The following is a 22142-nucleotide window of genomic DNA, read 5'->3' as shown; positions in this document are numbered from 1 at the left end:
GTTTCCTGTCTAGCAAAGTCATCAGAAGATCAAAACCAATTGCAAAATGATATAGACAAGATATCTGTAACGTACGAAAAGTGGCGATTGACTGTAAACAATGCAAAGAGTAAAGTCATCCACACGGGTACTTAAAGGAATCCGTTAAGTTTCGGTTACACGATAAATCACAAATTTAAAGGTCGTTGATTCAGCTGAATACCCAGGGATTATGATTACCAACAACTTAAATAGGAACGATCTCGTAGAAAATGTTGGCGGGAAGGCAAATCAAAGAATGCGTTTTACTGGCAGAACACTGAGAAGACGCAGTAGTTCTACTAACTATACGGCGTACATTACGCTTGTCCGTCCTCTGCTGGAGTACTGGCGTGCGGTATGAGATCCGTAGCAGGTAGAGCTGCCGAAGGACATCGAAAACTCCAGAGAAGGGCAGCTCGTTTGTACTATCGCGAAATACGGGAGAGAGTGTCACGAAAGTGTTTTGCGATTTGGGGTAGCAATCATTAAGACAAAGGAGTTTCTCGTTGCGGCGAGATCTTTTCACGAAATTTCAGTCACCAATTTTCTCCTCCGAATGCGAAAGTATTTTGTTCACTCTCACCTACATAGGGAGGAATGACCATCTTAATAAAATTATAGAAATCAGAGCTCGCACGCGAAAAGTTAATTGTTTATTTTTCCCCTCTCATTCTGAAAATAGTTGGATAAACCCTCTGCCAAGTATTTCAGTGTGAACTGCAGAGTGATGATGTAGACGTATCTACGCTTCAGGTTTTATTTTGACCTTATGATGGCTAAGACCGAAACGACTCACAAGGAATAATAAAGACATTGCAATCGAGACCAACTGTGTGTGTAAGTGCAAAGCACGATCGGTGACCTGCAAAAGAATCTGTCATATTTGACGTGAATTTTGGTCTTCACACCACATCCGCCTCCAGTTTGTGGATTAAGCTCATGGGTTACTACCGCTGATCGTCTCCTAGCTCAAGACAGTAGAAGTGCCACTTTATCTGCACGCTACTTTTTTCAGCCATTTCGGTATCTTTGCTTCAATGTTTGTGAAGCGCCACACGACGTCAGTTAAAATCCTCCCTTCAACACTTACATAACGAAAAAGATGCTTGATGCGAGTAAGATGTGCGGCTTGCAGAAATAATGAACCCCTGTTAATATTAGCAACATATATAACTGAACTATTTACTTGTTGGTGAAGGTTTGTTTGTACATGGCTTACTTGTCTTCGCCTCACGCAATAGCCGATGGACGTAGTTCCTAACAGCATGATTAAAATACCTGAACAGCGAGTAAAGGTCTAAAATCACAATAAACATTGATTTTGTCTTTCCAAATACTTCAAAATAGGGGTAAAACTGAAATAACTCCTTTATGAAAGTCAAAATGAGATAAATGTAATTTTACTTTGTCAGTAATTTGTTTCAGAAGCTAGCGTCTGTCGTCTGAGTCTTATTTTTGCGCTTTTATCAATCTGTTTATGCTCTGTGAGGTCTAAATTTATTTCGAAGACGGCCGTAAAACAAATTATAAATCGTAAACAGCCTGACGCAGTAGTTATTGTTTGTCGACGACGTGTCATTTGTCAATCTATGTCGACTTGACGGAAGAGTTGCTCAGTCAGTAGACCGCTTGACTACAAACAACAACCAGACCGGCGGGGATAATCTTTCTGCCTCCAGTAGCATCTGAACATCGAACGAATAGTGGCCACATTGTACTAATCAAGCGACTCGGAGAAATAAATGTTCTGAGTATTGAGCAATGGAAATCTGGTGCAAAGTGAAATATCGTGGGTGAGTGAGAATCACAGTTCATTATTTGGAAACGATTTAAAGCAGGATAATTAACATTGTAAATGTATTGTACATGCCAAGTTTCGGGACAGTACAACACTTTCACTCTCAAAATATGTGTATTCTCTGAAAAGGAAAAGCAAAATTCAGTACAGCGCGTTGACAACACACCTTATAATCATTCAAATACTACCAAGCATCTTCGGCGGAAAGAAACGTCGAAGAACGTGGGTGTAACTTTGGATGAGCACCTGAGCCAGGAAGAAAATATTTTCGTTATGTCCAGGAAGAATTTTGATTGCCTTTATGCTCTGCATAAGTTTCTGAACATACTTCGACAAGACATGAAACGTTAACTGTAGAAGTTCGTTCTGCCGGACCTCCACTATCACGATGTATCCAACACTGGCATAATAGTGGTGTAACGATGTACTTGTATCTACAACATCCACGCATTTGACATTGTGCGTGTGTCGTACGCTCATTAGGGCAGTTGCAGTCAGCCAAGTTAGTGACTAACGATGCGTATGTTTACTTCATTGCCTCTCCAATCTGGGCGTATTCCAGTACTTTGTACCACAGTTCACATACCTATCATCTCACAATAACTGCAAGAAAAAGTTTCTATCTGTGCCCAGTCGTAAAAGAACAACTTTTACAAATCCCTTCTCCATTTTGCTGCTGCCCCACTTCTGCAACAAGGTACTTCACATCCCGTGAACAATTCAGCGTCCTGCTGTTTTTAAGAAGAATCGGAAGCACCTAATTTTGTCAATATCAGAACTTTACCTTAAACAGTAACATATGGTTACATAGTCATTTCTCTTTGTCAGACAGCAAAGCAAATATTCACATCTTCTCCTAGTAAAGGTTATTTCTCTCTTACTTTCTCTTTCACTTCCTTTCACACACTGTTCATTACTTCTGTTGTATCACGTTTCTCTTTCACTCCCATCTCCCACACCTTCATTCAGATCCACTGCTGCCAGAGCCCACACCTTAAATCTACTTGCCTTTATCTATAGTATATGAGTGTTCATAGATGAATGTAAATCCTGTTTTCTGCTCTAGCTATTACTGTTTACGCTGTTTATGTTCTAACTCTTTCCTATTGATAGGCTCCATACTATATGGGAGACTATTTATAACATGTGCATCACAATGAATATAATGTAGAGTATGAAGAGTGTGGTTAGATGTAAGGGAGGGTATAATGGTCCTAGTCGTGCCAGGATAAATAAATGAATAAGTAAATAAATTAAATGATATAGTCTTCTATTGCCTTCAGGTATCCTTGGTGCCACACTGAGTGGTCGCGCGTTTAGAGGCACTATGTCACGGATTGCGCGGGCCCTCCCGCCGGAGGTTTGAGTTCTCCCTCGGTATATGAATGTGTGTGTGTTCTTAGCATAAGTTAGTGTAAGTAGTGTGTATGTCTAGGGACCGATGGCCTCATCAGTTTGGTCCCTTGGGAATTCACACACATTTGAACATTTTTTTTTAATCCTTGGTAATGGTGTACGTGCGTTAGTCATTTCAACGATAATTGCTCTCGATGTAACACTGATTATGGTAAACGTGAGTTAGGGGAAAAATCCGGTGTCCAAGTTCCTCTCATCATATCCGAAGAGTCCAGAGATTCACTCGGTAGCAGGGTTCTGTATTCCGGTGGGTGAGTCGAGCGCACTCAGATTGGCGCGCCCGGCTGCTGAGAGGGTGAGACGGCGTTAGTTGGCGGCCACGTGCTTCACCTGGCGCACCAGCGAGTACGGCAGGTAGTCGCGGGGAGTCCCCGCCGAGTAGAGCGGGGAAGCCCCGCGCGTACAGTCGGCTGGCGGGCACACTTTGGCGGCGGCTGCGCCTGCACCGGCACCCACGCCGAGATTCACTCGATAGCAGGGTTCTGTATTCCGGTGGGTGAGTCGAGCGCACTCAGATTGGCGGGCCCGGCTGCTGAGCGGGTGAGACGGCGTTAGTTGGCGGCCACGTGCTTCACCTGGCGCACCAGCGAGTACGGCAGGTAGTCGCGGGGAGTCCCCGCCGAGTAGAGCGGGGAAGCCCCGCGCGCACAGTCGGCTGGCGCGCACACTTTGGCGGCGGCTGAGCCTGCACCGGCACCCACGCCGCCCGTCAGTAGCTCGCTCATGAACGAGATGTACGTGATGGCCAGCCGCAGCGTCTCGATGCGTGACAGGCGTTTCTCGTACGCGAATGTCGGCACCTTGCGTCGCAGCTTGTCGAACGCCTCGTTCAAGTTGAACATGCGACGACGCTCTCGGATGTTGGCGGCTCTGCGTTGCGCCATGGTGGCCACCCGCCGGCGAGGTTTCTTGTGGCTACCCGTGCTAGCTGCTGTACCCGATACGGCCGAGTGAGACCCGAATCTGCACATAACACGAGGAGGCTGGAAGTGTTATTTGCACAATTATAGTTTCTGAATTAAGTAATTACAGGACTGAGTAAAAGTTTCAGTTTAATTACTTTTAACATACTGGCTGCTGGCTTTTGTCTCAGGATCTTCATCTGACATCTGTTTAACGATTTTTATGACGTTTCGCGCACACGAGTAATTGGTTCATCCTTCATTGCTGGCGGAAGACGGCACGATGAAACGAGCTTTCTTGGTGAGCGAATTTGAGTGACACGGGAAGTCCAGTCCCCCACCAGAATGGAGGGAGAACCTTAAATAGTGCTAGCTACTCGTCCTGGCGAAACACCAGAAAAATAGTGAAATAAGCATCGGTCGAAGATACCGAGACAAAACCCAACAGGCCAAGTGCCAACAAGGGGCATCCTTGTAAGCCTCAACAGTTTTGTAAAATGAGTTTTATTGTAAACTACTGAATATAATTAACGATGCATAATGGAAATACGCACTGAAAATAAAAAGACATGGCATTTGCTTAACCGATATTTTGGTACAAAAAAATTGCATTAGACACTGAAATTCGAGATCTGCCAATAGGTTAAATTTGAGGTTTTCAAGGAACACCATTTCACACATAAACTTATCAATTTCCTTTCATTTAGGATTCAATGTAGGCTATTTCTGGTTCCTCATCAAAGTTTCTTGTAGAATGGCTGTAGTGGATGACGATGATGTAATGGCGTCTGCTTAGATGATGTTTAGCATAAAAAACACGTTAACTGTTGAAATTAGCGGTAATAAATTGGAGATCTTGAGGGGAAGTCGTTTCACAAATGAACTTGTAAATTTCTTTTGACTTATAGATCAATGTACAATAAATAGGATTTAAAGAACCCACTGATGATGGCGATATTGTCTCTGAAACTAGTTTGGGAATAAATAAATAAACAAATAACAAAAAGTGTTTTGCGTCAAGGTGGACTCACAACCCCCATATTGTTGGCTCACGCTACCGAGGTTGTTTCGAGTACGCTGCAGAAGTTTCGGTGGGAAGCCCTTACACGTCCTCCACAAAGTCCCGATCTCTCCTCACACATTTTTTTTCTTTTTTTTTTTTGAGCATGGAAAAAGTCGTTCGTGGCCGTAGGTTTGTTTCGGACGTAGAGGTGCACGCACAGGTACAATCATGGTTCCCTAGGCAACAGAAAACATTTTTCCACTGGAAGTATTGACCATCTTGTGTCAGAGTGGGGTAAATGTATTAACAGTTACGGTGATTACTTTTGAAATAATAAAGAGTTCACTTTTTTTCACCTGTCTCGTTTTCATTTGACTACCCCTTATATTTATGAAGGCTGTTGCTCCTTATTTTACAAGGCGAACGACATTTTTATGTGTGTAAGGTGAAAAGTTTGTGTTCTGTTTAAGGAAGGAAGATTGAAGCCCGCCCAGTTAGCCGTGCGGTCTGACGCACTGCTTTCCGGGCGGGAAGGCGTGCCGGTCCCCGGCACTGGGGCCCGAACCGCACGATAATCCTGGGTTCGGTGTGGGATGGCGGTGGGGTGGGTGGACTGCTGTAGCCTGTAGTCGCGTTGTGTACCACTGCGGGCTAGGGCGGGGACGAAGCCTCTCCGTCGTTTCTAGGTCCCCAGTTCCATACAATACAACAGAAGGAAGGCTTAACGTTTTACTAACATAATTCGACATCATACTATTTTAATTGCTACTAACTACATTTCAACGTGACACACCTCAGACAGGGTCATAATCTTAAACCTGAGATTCCAAAAAGAAACACTAAAAGTAATCCAGATTTATGCACCTCAAGTGGGATGTAGCGAAGAAGAGAAGATGGACTTTGAAAATGTGTTAGAAAACCATATAGAGAGTGCTAATATAGTGATGGGAGATTTTAATGCACAGGTAGGCAAAGACAGATAGGGATTTGAGCAAGTATTGGGATTTTTGGATATGGAGGCAGAAATGAAGAAGGGGAAAGACTCCTGGATTTGTGCCAGAGGAGTGGAATGAAAATAGCAAACAGCTGGTTTATGAAGAGAGAAAGTCATGTTATCACCAGATACAGTTGGGATGGAAGAACGAAGAGTGTAATTGATTATATTCTAGTAGATAGGGAATGGGGAGAGAAAGTAACAAATGTGAAGGTAATTCCAAGTGTGAGTGCAGATGGAGACCATAGATTACTGGTGGGACAATGGAAAATGAATCAGTGTCTGAAAAATAGAAAACAGAAGAAAGTGATGAGGATACGGGATTGGAAATTGAAGGACAGTGAATGTGCTGGGAAGTACAGAGAATTAATAACACAAAAATTTCCAAAAGAAGTTTTCTGCGATGTAGAAAAAGAATGGAGTTTATTCAAAGACACTTTAGTCGAAGCAGCACAAAAAGTATGTGGCAGAACATCTGGTAAGGAAAAAATAAGACAGACAAGTTGGTGGGATGATAACACAATCCAAGCAGTTAGAAGAAAAAAATGGAGCATGGAGAAAATGGTGGAAAACTAAAAATGACGAAGACCATAAAAGATATATAGAGGAAAAGAAGAAGTGCAAAGAAATAGTGGAAACAGCAAAGAAAAAGGCATGGGAAGAGTTTACAAAAAAACTTGAAGAAGATGTAAAGAGCAATAAGAAAATGTTCTACAAAATGATGAAAAATAAAAGGAAGGCTTCTGAAGTACCAGTAAAGATGGAAACAGAGGACGGTACCATTATTGAAGATCCAGGGAATATAAAAGATCTCTGGAAAAAACATTTTAAGAAGCTGGTAAACGCTGAGGAGCAGGTACACGAGGAAACAACAAATAATGGAGAAATTGAGAGAAGTTGGGAAGCAGAATTAGGACAAATTACACGGGAAGAAATGGAAAAAGCTGTGAAGAAGATGAATGGGGGGAAAGCCCCAGGACCTGATGAAGTATCAGTGGACGTGATAAGAGCAGCAGGTCCAGTGGGAATGCAGGGGCTGTATAGAGTACTATCAAGCGTGTGGAGAAATAGTACAATACCTGACGACTGGAGAACAGGAGACATTGTTCCCATCTTCAAGGAAGGCAATAAAAGACTTTGTAAAAACTACAGAGGAATAACCCTAATGAGTCATACAGCCAAGATTTTTGAAAGAATTTTACTAAATCGAATAAGTGAAAAGATAGAAAAGGAGCTGAGTGAAGAACAGCATGGGTTTAGGAAAGGAAGGAGCACGATCGATCTGATATTTTCTATCCGTCAACTGATGGAAAAAAGTTGGGAGTATAACAAAAGGGTGATAATGATTTTTATAGACATAGAAAAGGCATATGACTCAGTTGACAGGGAAAGACTCTGGGAAGAACTGAAGAAGATAGATATAGAAGATGGATACATTAATGTTATAAAGACAATGTACAGAGGCCACAATTGTAGAATTAGAACACGACTGGCGGACTCTGAATACTTCGAAATAAGACAAGGACTTAAGCAAGGAAGTATTCCATCTCCTGCGCTTTTTAATGTAGTGATGGGGGGAATGAATAGGGCAGTTAAAGATATAGTAAAAGAAAAAGACAAAAAGATGATTTTTGCAGATGATATGGTAATATGGGGTGATAAAGAGGTAGATGTACAGTTACAGCTTGATGCGTGGAAGGAAATAATGAAAAGGTATGGATTAAAAATAAATAAAGATAAGAGTGAAGTAATAGTATTTGGAAGAGAGAAAGGAATCAATGGAAATATTACCTTGAATGGAGAACCCCTCAAAGTGGTAGAAAGTTTCACTTATTTAGGGAGTGAAATATCCAGGGATGGAAGAATAACTAACGAAATTAATAGGAGGTTACAGAAAGGAGGCAATTTCTACCAAACAATAAAATATCTGATTTGGAATAATGAAGTTTCAGGAAGAGCAAAACTCCTTATGTATAAGAATTATTACATCCTTATTGTCACCTATGGTGGAGAAACAGGGACAATGACGGAAAGGGACTGGAGCAGACTGCAAGCAGGGGAAATGAAATTTCTCAGAGCAGTTAAGGGAAAAACAAGAATGGACAAAGTAAGGAATGTAGAGATTAGAAAGGACATCAAACAAGAAAGTATGAGAGAAGAAATTGAAAGAAAGAGATTAAGATGGTATGGGCATGTTAAGAGGATGCATGGGCAGAGACTCCCCAAAATTATGGAAGAACTAAAGATGGATGGGAAAAGACCTAGAGGGCGCCCAAGAACACGGTGGAAAATGGGAGTGAGAATATCTGTTGAAAGGAGAGGTGTGACCTGGCAGCAAGTGGAGGAAGAAAAGTGGTGGGAGGACCGAGCCAAATAGAGAGGACTCGTCAGCACCCAGACCCGGCAGTAGCTGGAGCGGGATTCGAATATAGATAGATAGACACCTCATGGAAGGCAAAAATCGAAAGTCGGATACCAATTTTGCGCAGTCGTGGTTACAAGTTGCGCCTGAATCCGTTTTAAGAACATGAATTGTTTATAAGAATTGCCTCCCCAAAACAGTTGTTCAGATTTCATGAACCCGGTGAAGTGAGATTACAAGCCCTTCGGGATTTTTTAATACAGAGAAAGTACAATTTCCTCACAAATGTCTGTGAACCCTTTAGGAAGATGTGGAGGAGGAAGAAGAGTTCGTTCAAGGAGAGGTCCTTGAAAATCCTATCCACGCCAAATAGTGAGAGCGAAGTTATTTTGTTACACCTACCTACATCACGCGCAAAGCAGGAAAAAGTGCAAAGTGATTACTGCACTCAAACATTTTGGAGGCTCTGAATGGCTAGAAAAGTTCCGACGGAGTGAAGATATATCCCCCATTCCTGCGCACTGAATGAACGTTTGTTTGTTTCATCAGATCATGCTTGTAGGAGAGTCTTGACAACCAAAAGCTGCAGTGGGTATAGCAATTGACGCAGGATATGAAGTTGTTGCCAAGTGGTTCGATTTTTCTAATTTAGTGAATATATCTGTATTTAGGGGAAGGTTACTATCGATGGGCCACCTAAAGAAAATGTGTAATAAAATCCTCGGGTGTTGTAACAAATATTTTATTCCCAACGTAGCTTGAATATTTTTGCATTTCACTATATTAACCACAGAAGACATAATTATTCACTGTTGATGAAATTGTGAAAAACTTTTGCAAAACGGGTTACACTTAATGACCTTTAGAATGCACTTATTGTCAATACCCGCAGCGAAATCGAGCCAGCCCATCGACAGCAACGTTACCCTACGTATTTCTTCCCATCTAATAAAGATGGAACTTGCTTTTCTTCAATTGAATAACTTCCTGGTCAGTACAGTACATCTTGTTTTGTTTCACTCCACACAAAATCATCTCGTGAACGTTAACAAACATTTTACAAATCAGGTATCCAGTTAATAACTCAGTCATGGCTCAAAAGAAGCAGAGTAAACATAAAGCATAAACCGATTGTACGAGCTGAAATCTGGCAGCCACATTTACAAAAATCGATACTGGAGTGTTTATATGAACCAACTAGAACCTACATTGGAATATCATTTTGCAGACTATTCGATTTGGGAGTCCATGTAAAGGTTCTCATAGTGCTTAGTCGAATAATATTCCTAGCTGATCTGTTTTAGGGAGGGTCCGCCTTGAGCAGAACACAATTTTTTATTTTTATTTTTATTCCCCAGACATGCTCCGCTGGAGTTTCAGCATCATGAGAGGGCTTTTTGTTATCTTCTATAAAACAGAAAAATGCTTTTCAGTACCGGTACAAATATAAATTTGAGCTTTTAAAGACAGTATTTACGTATTTGAAAATCAGACAAAAATTTGTTTATATACCTTGTCATCACATGCTGTGGATTTCCTGGATTTTATGTAATTTAATGCAGTTGTTTTGTTTCACGGTTTGTCTCATCTGCAAACCATATAGAACTTAATTTAGAACAATTATTTACTTCGAAAATTTACGACTGGACATGTTATGGTTATGCCTACCATTAACTTATACAACGTGGAAGATTTTGTGTGTGTGTGTGTGTGTGTGTGTGTGTGTTTCAGTTTTTCTTCACATAATAGGGAAACTAGACTAAGTAAGTGAAACATATTGCAAACACACAAATGTACACACACACACACAGCCGGCCGAAGTGGCCGTGCGGTTAAAGGCGCTGCAGTCTGGAACCGCAAGACCGCTACGGTCGCAGGTTCGAATCCTGCCTCGGGCATGGATGTTTGTGATGTCCTTAGGTTAGTTAGGTTTAACTAGTTCTAAGTTCTAGGGGACTAATGACCTCAGCAGTTGAGTCCCATAGTGCTCAGAGCCATTTGAACCATTTGAACACACACACACACACACACACACACACACACACACACGCAGACACACAATCTTTCTACTACTGGTACAAATATAAATTTACATATTTGAAAAACAGAGATAACTTTATATATATATACCTCGTCACTATATCTAAAAATTGTGTCTGTTTTTCAAATATGTAAATATTGTCTTAAAAAACTTAAATTTATATTTGTACCAGTATTAAAAAGCAATTTTCCTGTTTTATAGAAGATAAAGACCTACCAATGTTGCTGAAACTTCAGCGAAACATATTTGGGCAATAAAAAGAAAAAATTGTGTTTTGCTCAAGGTGGACCCTCTCCGAAAACAAATCAATATGTAAGCCAACACGGACAGAAGAGCTTCAAGCTCAAGATGAATATTCCTAGTTATTGCGCTAATTTTATCGATTTTTATATCTCGCCTCTAGAGTGTATTTGTGATCTTCTACCCTATTTGGAGTTTTACGATGGGCCAGGCATGTGATAAGATGGCTTTCGCTGAGTGTTGATTTTACTCTCCATTTCCGCCCCAAATTTTCAAGCTGACTGACATTCTGTGACAGCTTCAGTAGCTTTAATTGAACGTGTCGCTGAACACCATCAGCGTAGAGATTGATGCTTTTCTGTTAATTACATGTTCCTTAGAACATTTGCACGGTGTTTATCGAAATGATATGGAATGAGTCAGTTTACAGACTAGATATAAACGATTGTTGTTGTTGTTGTCTTCGATCCGAAGTCTGGTTCGATGCAGCTCTCCATGCTACTCTGTTCTGTGCGAGCCCCTTCAATTCCAAATAACTACTGCAACCTACATATTTCTGAATGTGCTTACTGTGTTCATCTCTTGGCCTCCCTTTACGATTTTTAGCCCCCACACTTCCCTCCATTACTAAACTGGTCATCCTTTGACGTCGCAGAATGTGTACTATCAACCGATCCCTTCTTTGGTCAAGCTGTGCCACTAATTTCTTGTCTCCCCAATTCTGTTCAGTACTTCCTTAATAGTTACGTAATCTACCCACCTAATCTCCAACATTCTTCTGTAGCACCACATTTCGAAAGCTTCTATTCTCTTTTTGTCTAAACTGTTTATGGTCACTCTTTCACTACCATACATGGCTACACTCCAGACAAATACCTTCAGAAAAGACTTCCTACCACCTAAATCTATAGTCGATGTTAATAAATTTCTCTTCTTCAGAAATGCTTTTCTTACCATTGCCAGTCTTTTTATATGCTCTCTACTTCGGCCATCAGTTATTTTGCTGCCCAAATAGTAAAACTCATCTACTACTTTATGTGTCGTTTCCTAATCTAATTTCCTCGGCGTCACCTGATTTAATGCGGCTACATTCTATTATCCTTGTTTTTCTTTTGTTGGTGCTCATCTCATTCCTTCTTTCAAGACACTGTCCCTTCCGTTCAGCGGCCCTTCCAAGTCCTTTGCTGTCTTTGATAGAATTACAACGTCATCGGCAAACTTCAAGTTTTTATTTCTGCTCCCTGAACATTAGTTCCTATTCCAGATTTCTCTTTGGTTTCCTTTACTGCTTGATCAATGTACGTATTGAATGATATCAGGGATGGGCTACAACCCTACTTCACTCTCTTCGCAACTACGGATTCCCTGTAATGCCCCTCGATTCCTACAACTGCCGTCTCCTTTCCGCGCAAGTTGTAAATAGCATTTCGCTCCCTGTATTTTACCCCCGCTACCTTCAGAATATCAAAGGGAGCATTCTAGTCAACATTGTCAAAAGCTCTCTCCAAGTCTACAAGTGCTACAAATGCAGGTTTGCCTTTCCTTAATCTGTCTTCTAACATAAGTCGTGGGATCAGTATTGCATCGTGTGCTCCTACATTCCTCCTTAATCAAAACTGATCTTCTCCGAGGTCAGCTTCTATCAGTTTTTCCACTCTTCTGTGAAAAAATCGTGTTAGCATTTTGCAACCATGACTTATTAAACTGATAGTTGGGTAATTTTCACATCTGTCAGCAACTGTTTTCTTTGGAATTGGAATTACTACATTCTTCTTGAAGTGTGAGGGTATACGCAATACAGGCTACTAAATAGTATACTGGGGTAAGTTTAATAAGGGCAAGCATAGCCATACCTACTGACAGACAAATTTGAGAACGACTCCTTATTTCAACCTGTTTTTCAGCTAAGCATGCCACCAGTTTTTAATAAATATTTGTCTATGAAATAGGGTTTGTTTAGAAGAAATGAATTAGGCGAGATTTAAAATTTTCTTTGCTGCTTGTCAACAATTTTATGTCATTGGGAAAATGAATAAAGGTTGTTACGGCTGCAGACTTAATCCCTTTCTGAGAAACTGACAGCTTTAGCAATGAGTAATGTAGGTCATATTTTCTTCCAGTGTTGTAGCTGTGGACCTTAATTAATATTCTTCTAAATTGTGACTGACTATTTATGACGAATTTTATTAGTCAATATACAGATTTTGAAGGGACGGTTGAAATGCCCAACTACTTGAAGAGGCGTCTACAAGATGACTGTCGGTAACATCACATGTTACTCCTGCTGCTCGTCTCACTTTTGTGCTATCTGTACTTTCGAGCTAAATGGTGAGTTGCCCCAGATAATATCAGAAGACAGAGAGTGGAAGTATGCGCAATATGTTAAAATGTTTACTTGTTTGTTCCCAATATTAGCAATTATACGAAGAGCAACGACTGCTGAACTTAGCTGTTTGAGCAGCGCAGTAATACGATTCTTTCAATGCAAATTTTCGTCGATATCTACACCCAAACGGTTGTGACGTCCTGTCCTATTTACTGATTCCTGCTCATGTGCTACATCAATTTCTTATGGTATACTAGTGGTTTAACTGAACCAAACAATACGAAGTTCTTTTTTTAAAAAAAGAAAAAGAAAACGGTAGAGTCCAGTTACGGTGAAAAGTTTTCTAATCATTTGAAAAACGTTATTAACAGTTTCTTCTTCTTTGTTTCTCTCTAACAGGATTAATTTTATCGCTTATGTAATCATAGTCTTAAGAAGTACTGATTTTATTCGATGTATGGGAGCTGGAAAGTTTATTCACGAAAACTATAAGACAAAAAAAAAAGAACGGAAATCGGTTGATGTGATGTACACGACTACAGTTTCGAAAAAAAGCGATGATTTATTCAAGAGAAATAAGAGCTTCACAAACTGAACAAGTCAATAACGCGTTGGTCCGCATCTGGCCTTTATGCAAGCAGTTACTCGGCTTACCATCGATTGATACAGTTGTTGGATGTCCTCCTGAGGGATATCGTGCCGAATTATGTGCAACTGACGCGTTAGATGGTCAAAATTCCGAGCTGGTCGGAGGGCCCTGCTCATAATGCTCCAAACTTTCTCAGTTGGCGAGAGATTCGGCGACCTTGCCGGCCAAGGTAGGGTTTGGCAAGCAGGAACACGAGCAGTAGAAACTCTTGCCGTATGTGGGAGTGCATTATCTTGCTGAAATATAAGCCTAAAACGGTTTACCATGAAGGGTAAAAAAACGGGACGTAAAATATCGTCGATGTACCGCTGTGCTGTAAGGGTGACAGCCCAAGAAAATAAATGGCACCCCAGACCATCATTCCTGGTTGTCTGGCCGTATGGCGGGTGCCAGTCACGTTGGCATCCCGGGGTGTCTCCAGACATGTCTTCGCTGGTCATGGGGTCTGAGTTGGAGTTGTGACTCATCCCTGAAGACAACGAGAATCCAGGCCGAAGAGTGTCTGAAGACGCGGCGGGACCCCAACCTGACTGTTTCCAATTGTACAGGAGTGACGGTCTGAGGAGCCATTCCGGGACTCCGGTTGTCATCCACGGCAACCTTCCAGCACAACGGTACGTCGACCATATTCTATGTCCCATTTTGTTGCCGTGCTAAGCCATCCCGGGCTTACATTTCAGCAACATAACGCCCTTCTGCTCACAGAGTTTTTAGTACACGTCTGTGTGCTTCCAAAACCCAGCTTGGTCGGGAAGGTCGTCGAATCTCTCCCCAGTTTAGAGCGTTTGGATCGTTATGGACACGGTCCTCCAAACAGCTCGTAATTCTGACGATCTAACGCCCCGACTGGACATAATTTGGCACGGTATCGCCAGGAGGACATCCAAAAACTCTATCAATGAATGCCAAGCAGAACAACTGCTTCAATAAGGGCTCGAGGTGGACCAACACTTTATTGACTTGCTCAATTTGTGACGCTCTTTCTCTCGAATAAGTCATCCAATTTTTCCGAAGTTGTAATCAGTTGTTTGTCCGTACATGTACATCACGTCTACCTCTTTCAGACCCTTTCGGATAGTGCCTTAGTGGTCCGTCTTTTTTTTTTTTTTTTTTGTCTTAGAGTGTATATAAGGAATAGGAGTCGACCAAAAATCAAGCCCTGCGGGACTTCCTTCGTGTTTTATTACCAGCCACTGCTATTTTATTTGCTTAAATCATTGAATTATTCAGAACAAATTTTTGTATCCTTTTCTTCCTGTTCAAACCAGCTACGTGTAATACAATCAGTTTCATAAATGTAAGCACTCGGAAGAGACTGGATGAGTGCAGCGCCTACACGCCCCTTTCCTGGTGGGCACGAGTAGTCACCTCTGCTGCAGCATGCACTGCGCGCGGTGCTGCGGCGCGGCCGACCACAGCTCGGACGCGAAGCCGATGAGGTCAGGGTGCGCGCCCGGGTAGCCCACCATGGCTCCTGGGCCTGCCACGCCCGCCGCCCCCGCGTGCCGGTGGTGGTGGTGGTGGTGGTGGTGGTGATGGTGGTCCCACAGGCTCGAGTACGGTGCCAACTCCCCGTAGCTCGACACGCCAATGTCTGCGGCCTGTCACACACCGTACATAAAAGTAATATCTGCTTCTTTTCGGTCACAGATGCTTCGCACTGCATACAGATAAGGTGGCATTTCAACTTTCTCTAGATGATCGATCGTATTAACCTCTGAGCTTAATCCAAAAACTGTAGGTGATTGCGATAACCGTAATTTACGCTACGTAAGATGGCAGATCCTTATAGAGGTCACTGGTTGTTTTCAGCCCTTACGCACAGAACTGGTCTCTAGCGCAATGTCTTTATAATTGCTCAGCCATGTGGCTCGCGTGCGGGCACTTTGTGCTATCTTTCGGCCTTTCGGTCGCGCCGTCTGTTGCCTGTCTGGCGCGCTCTGCTGGGAGGAGTGGTTCCGGTCGCTGGGGTGGGGGGCGGACGCCGATGAGCAGCTGATTCTGCACAAGTTGGCGTTGGGGACAGTTGCCACTTTTCGTGACATACAGATATTTTCTCTAAATCATTTTACATTTTTTTAAATCTTTTGATGACAAACGACAGTATAATCTACAAAGAATATAAGTTGGCCCATCCAAATCTTTTGTAGACATCAGCAACAGCAAGGGGTCCATATCACTTCCTTGGCGAACGCCAGATATTACTTCCGTTTTACTCAATGACTTTCCCTCAGTTTCTACGAACTGTGACCTTTTTGGCAGTAAATCACGAAGCCAGTCGCACAACTGAGACGACACTCCATAGATAATGAGTGTATGGTATTATTGGCTGGGAGGCCCCATACGGAGAAATTCGGCTGCCGAGTGCAAGTCTTATTTCAGTCGACACCGCCCTGGGCGACTTGGGAGTCGGCGATGAGGATGGAATGATGAGGGCAACACAACACAGAATCCACGAGCGGAGAAAATCTACAACCCGACCGGGAACCTTAGCCGGGCACGCTGCAGGGAAAGCAAGCGCGTTACCACTCAGCTAAGCAGGCGGCTACAGATACGTCCTTTGATTAGAAGCCGCTTGTGAAGAGCGGTATCAAAAACCTTTTGGAAGTCCAGAAATACGGAATCAATTCGAGATCTCCTGTCGATAGCACTCTTAACTTCAAGAGAATAAACAACTAGTTGTGTTGGACAAGAACGATATTTTTCAGAATCCATGCCGACCATTTTTCAATAGATCGTTTCCTTCGAGGTAATTCATAATGGCCCGCATCTCGTGGTCGTGCGGTAGCGTTCTCGCTTCCCACGCCCGGGTTCCCGGGTTCGATTCCCGGCGGGGTCAGGGATTTTCTCTGCCTCGTGATGGCTGGGTGTTGTGTGATGTCCTTAGGTTAGTTAGGTTTAAGTAGTTCTAAGTTCTAGGGGACTGATGACCATAGATGTTAAGTCCCATAGTGCTCAGAGCCATTTGAACCATTTTTTGAATTCATAATGGCTGAATACAGTACACGTTCCAAAATCATACTGCAGATCGACGTCAGTGATATGAGTCTGTAATTCAGCGGATTTCTGCTGTTTCATTTCTTAACTACTGGTGTCACCTGGAAATTTTCCAGTGTTTAGGCACGGATCTTTCGTCGAGCGAATGGTTTGTAACATCATTATCGATTGTAAGTAGTTTATACAGTGTTATTATGTGTATTTAACTATGAATTGATTGTTCTGTACTAGTTAAGATCTTTGAACTGTCAGAGGGAAAGTGGAAGTTTATGATGTATATATTGTAAAGATTTAATAACGTTTAAGAATAATGAAACTTCATAAAATATGTATGCTCGTAAAAGAGAAATCGTACTTTGAACACTGTTTCATACTCAGGGAAGTTGTATTATATAAAGGAAAAGGTGTAGGCAACCCCCTCCGCTGCGGAAGGGGCTTGGCGCGCGGGAAAAGGTGGCATTGGCGGTCAATTTGGGCGGCAAGAGAGAGAGCACATTAGGCAGTCGGTGGCCAGCAGTCGGTGGCCAGCAGTCAACACCGTAGGTGCCAAGTGAGGCATTAGGAAGCCAATTTATGTTGAAATTGCCTCGGATGTGGTTTCGGCTGTAATATGTTGCTCTTGTATTATGGAATGGCTCTGAAATGATTGATACGTAACCAAGAAGGAATCTGAAAAGAGCCTTAAACTGCAAGAAGTAAGACCAGATGGCCGCCACGTGCTTTCCACCACTATTGCGCCACTCCTCCGCTAACTTCAGGAAATCAGATACGTATTTTAGTACGGACCAGAACATTTGTGTGTTTTTTCAATAATAATTTCAGTGATAAAAGTATGTGTTGGAACGTTGACATTGCCCTGATCATGAAACCTATGCAGGGTCCTATCCTAAACGTGCTAAAGACCGAGTGTCTTGTTTCTGACTAATCAGTGATTTGTTTCTACTTTGAATGTGCCAAAGTTTCAGTGCTAAAGTGTATAAATGATACTAGTTAAACCACCTGCTTCACAGGTAATGAAAGAGGCACATAATTTGAACATTCATGAAACTTTACTTTGTTGTAACTATTACTAGGAACTAATTTCTGAAGTTTTATTTGAAAATATTAATTGAGTAAATTGCTATATAGTGTTGAAATATAAACCAGTTCAAGAGGGGTTAGAAATCCACATTAGTGTAATGCAATTGTCTCTGAAGTAGTTACAGAATATACCTATAGAGTAAATGACAGTTTATGGGCCCCCACTATATTCTTTTCCACTATAAGAAAGTCAAACTGAAGATAGTTTTTTTTGGTCGCTAATAAAAGAAATCTGTGACATTGGTAATAATGAAGGCATAATGAGTATAGGTGAGGGTTATTTAATTTCATTTGTGGTATGTATGTGTTAGCTGAAATCAGAACTCTTTCCATGCCCAATTTCAGTCCAGTGTGTCTTTAGTAACATCTTAATGTTGAATTAGTACTGAATTAATTAATGATTGCAATAGTAACTTTTATTACCATGAGTGAAGTATTATTTAGTTCCCTACGTTTGCCGATTTGTGTAAAAAGTTGTCTACTGCTAACCACTACGTAGTTCGTACGTTAGTTGTGTGTATCCATTGCACTGTTTAAAACGAGCATTAATGGAAGTCTCTTCAGCAATCCATGTTTATTTTTCTTTAAACTTAATGTTTCAATGTATTATGCCTAATTAGGCTGGCAACCGTTTAGTATTTCATTTACGTGAACTTTGCTACTTTCATTACTTACAAAATTAAAGTCTTTCAGCTTTCTATCAACTGCCACAGTCAGCAACCCTTGTTCGATACCCTCTGTCCATTAGGTAAACACACAGTCAAACTTCAGAATTACTTGCAGAGGGAAATACTTGTTGTATGTTAACGTCATATTTGGCACAATGTACGTACATAGATGTTATAGGTTGTATATGATTAGTAAGTATGAAGCTATCATATCTGCATACTGTGAAAGGAATCTAACTGGTGCACAATCTGGACCGGAAGACTTGCATTTATTAAGTGATTTGAGTCGCTTCGTTACACCGAGGATATCTATTCCAAGTTACTAGTGTCAGCAGCAGTTCCTGATTAGAAATCAGGAATATTTCCTTCGTCTTGTTTGGTGAAGAAATTTCGGAGAACGGTATTTAGTAACTCCACTTTTGTGGCACTGTCGTCGCTAACGCTACCATCGCTGTCAGGCAGTGAAAGTAATGATTGTGTCTTGCCGCTGGTGTTCTTAACATACGACGAGATTCAGATTTTCTGCAAGAAACTATTAAAAGCATCTCGCATTGAAATCTGCAATGTATATCGAGCTTCTGTGAAACTTCGCCAATCTCGGGGATTTTATGGTCTTTTAAATGTGGCATGCTGTTCTCGTTGCTTTTGAAGTGTGTGTGCGTGCGTGTGTGTGTGTGTGTGTGTGTGTGTGTGTTGTGTGTGTGTTTACGCAAAGAAGTAGGTGGCATTGTAAATGCTAAACTGCCTTAAATGAGTGTAGTTTAGTACGTCTCATTGAAAATAAGCGTCGCATTATTTCTAAGAAAGCCATATTTTCTCTGACAGCGTTATGCCAGCTTTCAGATGGCTGTAATAAATGTAATTCTCTTTAATTTTATCCACAGCTAGAGGTCGCAGACGCAATTCAATAATTTAAGAAAATATTCCGGCTCAACCGCGACCCTCCTGGATAGCCGATATTACGAAATCTCACGCTTCCGGAATACGAGGAGGTGAGCCAGCCCCAGATCGAATCCACCTCGCGGATTAACGACGATGGCCAGCTTGGATATGACTTTTAGGCGCTTTTCCACCTGCTACTAGGTGAATGCCGGACTGGTCCTCACGCCCCACCTCAGATACACACAACGCAAACTCCTATAAAATGTTATTAGACTTGACAATGACGTCTACACTAGTCACCGACAGATGCGGGTCCAAAGATTCGCCCGTGGGGGATGGGAGGGGGGGGGGGGGGTGACAACAGGAAGAGCATCCGGCTACCAAACATCAGTAACCCTCCTAATACGATACAACATTACCGAAACAGTAGAGACTCGGGAAAAGGCAAAATCAAAAGAATTCCGGATCAACTAAACTTTTAATGTTATTCACCTTAGAATCTGATAACCTTAAAACTGACACGTTTCGGAAGAGCGAGCTTCCAATTTAAAACACACCATCATAACATCATAAGAATCAGAGTACTTTATCTAATGAAAGTTACAAATCATTTCATAAATTTAAAAAATTAAAAAATATCGGATAAGTTGTATTCGTTTCTACGTCAGCAATTAGTCTGCCATGGTAAGTAAGAGAAGAGCGACCAACTTCCCTGCTGAAGCCATAGGACTGCAGGCTCGAGATGTGCCTTCACAATATTATAAGACGATCATCATGTGCCAGACAAATTCTGCAGTTATTGGTGAAGAGAATCCCTTGTCATTGACCAGGTTCATTTGCAGTAATTCCCCTGCTTATTTCCTTCGCGTAACACGGTGCTGCGGGTAGTTTGTACTGTTGCTCGTAATCGACAAGTAGAAGACAAACTGACTCTGTGGAGATGGTTGCGTAGTGACAATTTGTGAACAGTCTGATCTCGAAATGACCCTTCGAGACAAGTTGACAGATTGAACAGAGTACATAAGCCACATTATCCCGCTCACAATAGGAGGCACAATGGAAATTGCAATGATGATGCTAGTTTACTTCCAACTCTGTCACATGTGTGGCTATAGATAGCAGTTTTTTGTGATCAGAAGAGTAATGAGAAAGAGGTTTCTGATCAGAACTAAGCAAGTCATGAGAGCCACACAAAATTTATTTTGAACAGTTCATGTTGTATCCTCCAAATGTACAGTCTTTTTATTATGTACCAGCAGCGTGCTTTTGATACTTCTTACAAGGTGCTACTGCTTTTCTCGACAGTCACTATTTTCTCTTTGCCAACCTCTGCAACACGGCATAAGGTTCCGTAGGATCCTGCGAGGTTGAAAAACACGACAGAGCGTTAGTGGAGTACATCTCCTGAGTACGAGACGTTGCACCAGTTCCCGTGCTTGTGATCCGTACCCTTGTCATTGCCTAAAGGAGTGAGACCGTGAGACACTATTGACGATGATCTATCATACCTATGAGTACGCTATGGTCTGCAGCCTCCATGGTATTACTCGAGAGCTGATCAATACACTGTCTCAGGGGCTCATTGTGAGTACTGGGGCAACCTGCATATGAACACACTCTGCATTGTTGTCAGGTGTATCCAAGATGGCGCCAATGGCGGGAAAGTGCCACGCCCCCCTCACCCAGAAAAACGGGGTGAATTTCAAATTCCAATAGGATAATGCATCACACCACGGTTATCTCTACTAAGCTAAGAAAATTGCAGGAAGATAGGTCACTTCGGCTGCCCAAACTAACCTAAGTCACCCAACCGCCACTTCTACCCATGAACTGGCGGCAAGTTTGAATTTTGGTGGTAAAGAAAGGTCAATTTGCGTATCTCTACTAAGCTAAGAAAATGGCTCGAAAGAAAGGACACTTGGACTAACCTCAGTCACCCGCCCACCATCTCCTCCTAAGGATTCGTGGGAAAAGGACTCGGACATAAGTCTTTATTCAAACAATTTCGTGCAGCACAGCCATCCAGTGTGTTCACCACAAGGTCTGGTTCCAACTGACTTAGTACACATTGCCAACACCAGAGGGCGCTCTCATCTGTGACATAATCCAAGATGGCGGGAAACAGTGTGTTTACCAGGAGGTCCAGATTCCAACTGACCTAGTACACAGTGCCACCACCAGAGGGCACTGTTGACAAGGTGGCGGTCATGACGTCAGCTGATGATGCAAGTACCGTTAGACATGGGATGTCACAGACACACTGATAGGGTTCCCACCCTAAATCCAAGATGGCGGCGGCATGAAATACAAAAAGCGATGCGCACCCCTCCCAGGTGGGAAATTCAAATTTTGTCATATTTTCGCCAGTGCCATGCCCACCTGGACTTGGAAGGAAACAGTTAGTCTCCATCTGACATGCATATACACAGAAATACAGAAGACAGAGCAAACGCTGTCCAAATGTGGGGGTGACTGGATAAAGTCGAGTACAATGCTATATTTTGCCTCCCGGTCAGTACTTTTGGGCTAGGTGTTGGCAGCTGTGCTACATTTACAGGCAATTTTAGAACACAGAACGAAATGTCATGATTGTATGGATAGATCTGACATAAAATCGATAGAAATGCGAAAAATGATGAGCGAATAGGCATACATTGACCAAATATACACCAAAATGTGGGGAAATTGAGTAAGTACTTGCGTATCTTCTGGTTCGCGCCAAATAAATTGTACATGGAAACAAGTATGCCACAACAAGAGGAA

General features: G+C 42.1%; 1 protein-coding gene across 1 annotated transcript in view; it reads right to left on the bottom strand.

Annotated features, from left to right (window-relative positions):
• Nucleotides 1-3786: 3786 nt before the first annotated feature.
• Nucleotides 3787-22142, bottom strand: part of LOC126469642 (heart- and neural crest derivatives-expressed protein 1-like) — an 81288-nt gene continuing 62932 nt past the window's right edge. Inside the window, exons 2-3 of the mRNA XM_050096767.1 lie at nt 15121-15353; nt 3787-4198 (exon numbers count right to left, since the gene is read on the bottom strand). Of these exons, the coding sequence (XP_049952724.1) occupies nt 3787-4198; nt 15121-15353 (645 nt within the window). The remainder of the gene's footprint in view (nt 4199-15120; nt 15354-22142) is intronic.

This window comes from Schistocerca serialis, chromosome 3 (assembly GCF_023864345.2).
Source record: "Schistocerca serialis cubense isolate TAMUIC-IGC-003099 chromosome 3, iqSchSeri2.2, whole genome shotgun sequence".
Classification (NCBI taxonomy): domain Eukaryota; kingdom Metazoa; phylum Arthropoda; class Insecta; order Orthoptera; family Acrididae; genus Schistocerca; species Schistocerca serialis.
The sequence above is the reverse complement of the archived record's forward strand: the minus strand, read 5'-3'. Positions and strand labels throughout refer to the sequence as shown.